Source organism: Cariama cristata, unplaced genomic scaffold, assembly GCF_000690535.1.
Source record: "Cariama cristata isolate BGI_N322 unplaced genomic scaffold, ASM69053v1 scaffold38809, whole genome shotgun sequence".
Classification (NCBI taxonomy): domain Eukaryota; kingdom Metazoa; phylum Chordata; class Aves; order Cariamiformes; family Cariamidae; genus Cariama; species Cariama cristata.
Genome location: NW_009638133.1, coordinates 1 through 2,752, shown reverse-complemented (window position 1 = coordinate 2,752; position 2,752 = coordinate 1). Strand labels below are relative to the sequence as shown.

Sequence of the window (2,752 nt, the reverse complement as noted above, 5' to 3'; positions counted from 1 at the left end):
AAAGCCTGTATGAGACGTACCGACTTTTTATATTCGCAGACCCGAAACCCAAGTTTGCCTAATGGAATACTTTTTCACAGCTTTGCAATACAGTCGCAGCTGACCGAGTCAACTGTTGTTCTGTAGATGTGGAGAGGGAAGAAGGTAGAGGGGTAAAGCCCAAAACCCTTCTGATTTTCTTTTCTTTTTTTTTTTTTTTTCTCTTTTGGAAGTAGTTCTGAATCACTAACCTGGGTGCATCCTTCATCCTTCTCCAAGCTACCTGACAAGTCAGAGAAAAGGGGATTTAGCTTCCTACGTGCAGTGAACCTTATCCCCACACCTCAGTCCAGCCAATATATAAAAGTGAAACGGTCTCAAACTAAAAAAAAAAAAAAAAAAAGAGAGAAGGAAAAAAAAGTCACACTGCGCTTAGTCTTTGGTTTCCAAGTTCAAAGGAGGAATCTGCTTCAAAGCTTGAAGCAGAGCCGAGGAGTCGATAGGGGAATGGGCCGGTACAGGAGAAGGGAGTCTCTGGGGCATCAGCAGAGGCGGGGAGATTTTATCGGGGTTCATGAACCCCGTAAGCGCTGTGGCGGAGGCTGGGAGGCTGGGGTACAGGACAGGTACGGACGCCGGGTACCAGCACTTCTCCAGCATGGGCAGATAGGCTGTTGCGGATGGTGGGATCAAATAGAAAGGCAGGCACAAGGGAGGCTGGTGAGCGTGGGGGCCCAGGAAGCTGCTGGAAGAGCCCATCATGTCGCTGCCAAAAGGGCCCTCGTCCTCCGGCGACTCCAGCCTGCTCCTTTTGGCCGGCGGGTCCTCAGTCTCTTGCTTAATAGAGCTTATTCTCTCCTGGACAGCGTACTTGAGTTCGGTATCCTTTTTGAAATACTGCTGTTCGGATTTGGAGTCGCTTTTCTCCAGCTCTCCCCCATACCCGCTGTCCGTGTCTGTGTCGCTCCCGCTCTGCTCCCCGCTGGAGTGAGCAAATGTCCTCTGGATCACAGGCACGCAGTTTTTCCCGTGTCCCTCCGCCGCTTTGGTCAAGGAGACGGGTTTCTCTTTCAAGTCCACCATTTTAGGCGGGATGTCTCCGGACTTGCGGCCGGCTCCGCCCTGGAGCACCTCGGCGGCCATTCGGTGCAGATGGCTGACCAGCTGCGACGACTTCAGGTCCTTGCCGTTCTCGTGCTTTGCCAGGTATTGCAGCATTTCCTTGGCACACATCTGGAAACCGGATCGAAACATTTCCTGGCTGGAATCAAGGTTTCTTGATGACAGGTCACCTGAGGAAACATTAACAGAAAGAAATTAAAAATTAACAACGTGCTAAATAGTGCCATTACCATCTTTGAGGCGGAGGGGAGGCGGGATGAAACGTCGGTTACGGCACAGCCAGAGAGGTGAACCCGAGTTCTGCGCACACTCCCCTGACTGCTGTACCAGCCTACGTTCTTATTTGAACACCCCTCGGTCCGCTTTTACGTAACAGCTTCAAACTTAGTTTTTTTTTTCGTTCTGTATTTACCGTATACGCCACCTTCAACAGGTGCCGAAGCACGGACCAAAGGAGCGAGTCGAGCCGGCGCCTTCTCCGGGAAACACCGCGGGGAAAGCAGATTACACCTCGCCCTTCACCTCCAGGCAGAGAGCTCCGGAGCACGTCTACCCGCCAGCAGCTCTGCCAACCTCGGGCCATTTCGCTTCAGCTTGAAGCTCTGCTGCACTCCCCGTGGCTGTCAGAGCAGCGGAAGGCTCTTCAGAAGAACTAAATTTTACGCTCTCAGATTCACGTGAGTGCCACATGTGAAAACAGGAGGAGGAAGCGTATCTAAAGGGCGATAAGCTGACACACCGGGTCCCCTCTTCGCCTGCCGAACACAGGCTAGCTCGTTTATAGAGAGACCTAAAAAGGGTGTGTATAAAAAGCACATTTATGCGTATTTTCAGAAAAAAGAAAAGCAAAGCACCAAACAAACAAAACTGGGTTTGGTCCAAGGCTCATGAAGACGAATGGAAAGATACAAATGGCTTTGGAGAGAGCCTCACAGCAAACCTGGGCCTTAAATAAAACTACTTAAAATCCAATTTAACTTCAAAACGACTCCACAGGGCACTCTACGTTGACCGTACTGAGAAACGCATCTTTTTTTGTGAAAGCTCATAAGCAAAGCGCGAGAAAATGACAGCGATTAAAGGCAAGAACTCCCGCCTCCTCCCTTCTCAGGAGCAAAGTGTCACAGCTGCATTTCAAAGAGTCTGAGAGAAAGTCCGTCGAGCGCACGCAGGTTCTCACACGATACCATTTGAACACTCACCCGCTTGTAAACCATTCTGCAAAGCAATTATTTTCTGCTGCTGCTGCTCAATGAGATTGGTTAGTGCTTTCACATGCTTCAGGGTGAGCTCGAGAACCACAGCCTTCTCCAAGTGACCTAGAGTCTGAAAGCAAAGGGACAGGTTGGTGCCTGCCGTGGGGTCGGCCACGCACGCAGGAGCCTGGCGGGGCTGCCAACCTTTTCCCAATAACAGAGGAAGGACCGACGCGGTTCGGAGGAAAGGCTGAAAGGCAGCGCCTCGATCCTGAACAGTACAGGATGATAAATGACAGTCTTCCAGGAGAAGAAGTTAAAAAGGAGGCTCCAGAAAAGGCTATCACCACCGAATCTTACGGGTATTTTCGGACCAGCCGCATCGCTCTAAGAGAGATCTTTTATTTATCTGTTCTGCCGCCTCTGCTGGCACCGTCACCTTCGCACGGGGGAAC

At 50.9% G+C, this 2,752-nt stretch overlaps 1 protein-coding gene across 1 annotated transcript; it reads right to left on the bottom strand.

Annotated features, from left to right (window-relative positions):
• Positions 1–411: 411 nt before the first annotated feature.
• BHLHE40 (basic helix-loop-helix family, member e40) lies at positions 412–2,427 on the bottom strand (the record flags this gene model as incomplete). Its single annotated transcript, XM_009708599.1, has 2 exons — positions 412–1,271; positions 2,304–2,427. Coding segments are annotated over 2 exons (984 nt in total), but the record flags the coding sequence as incomplete, so codon positions are not given.
• Positions 2,428–2,752: the final 325 nt, after the last annotated feature.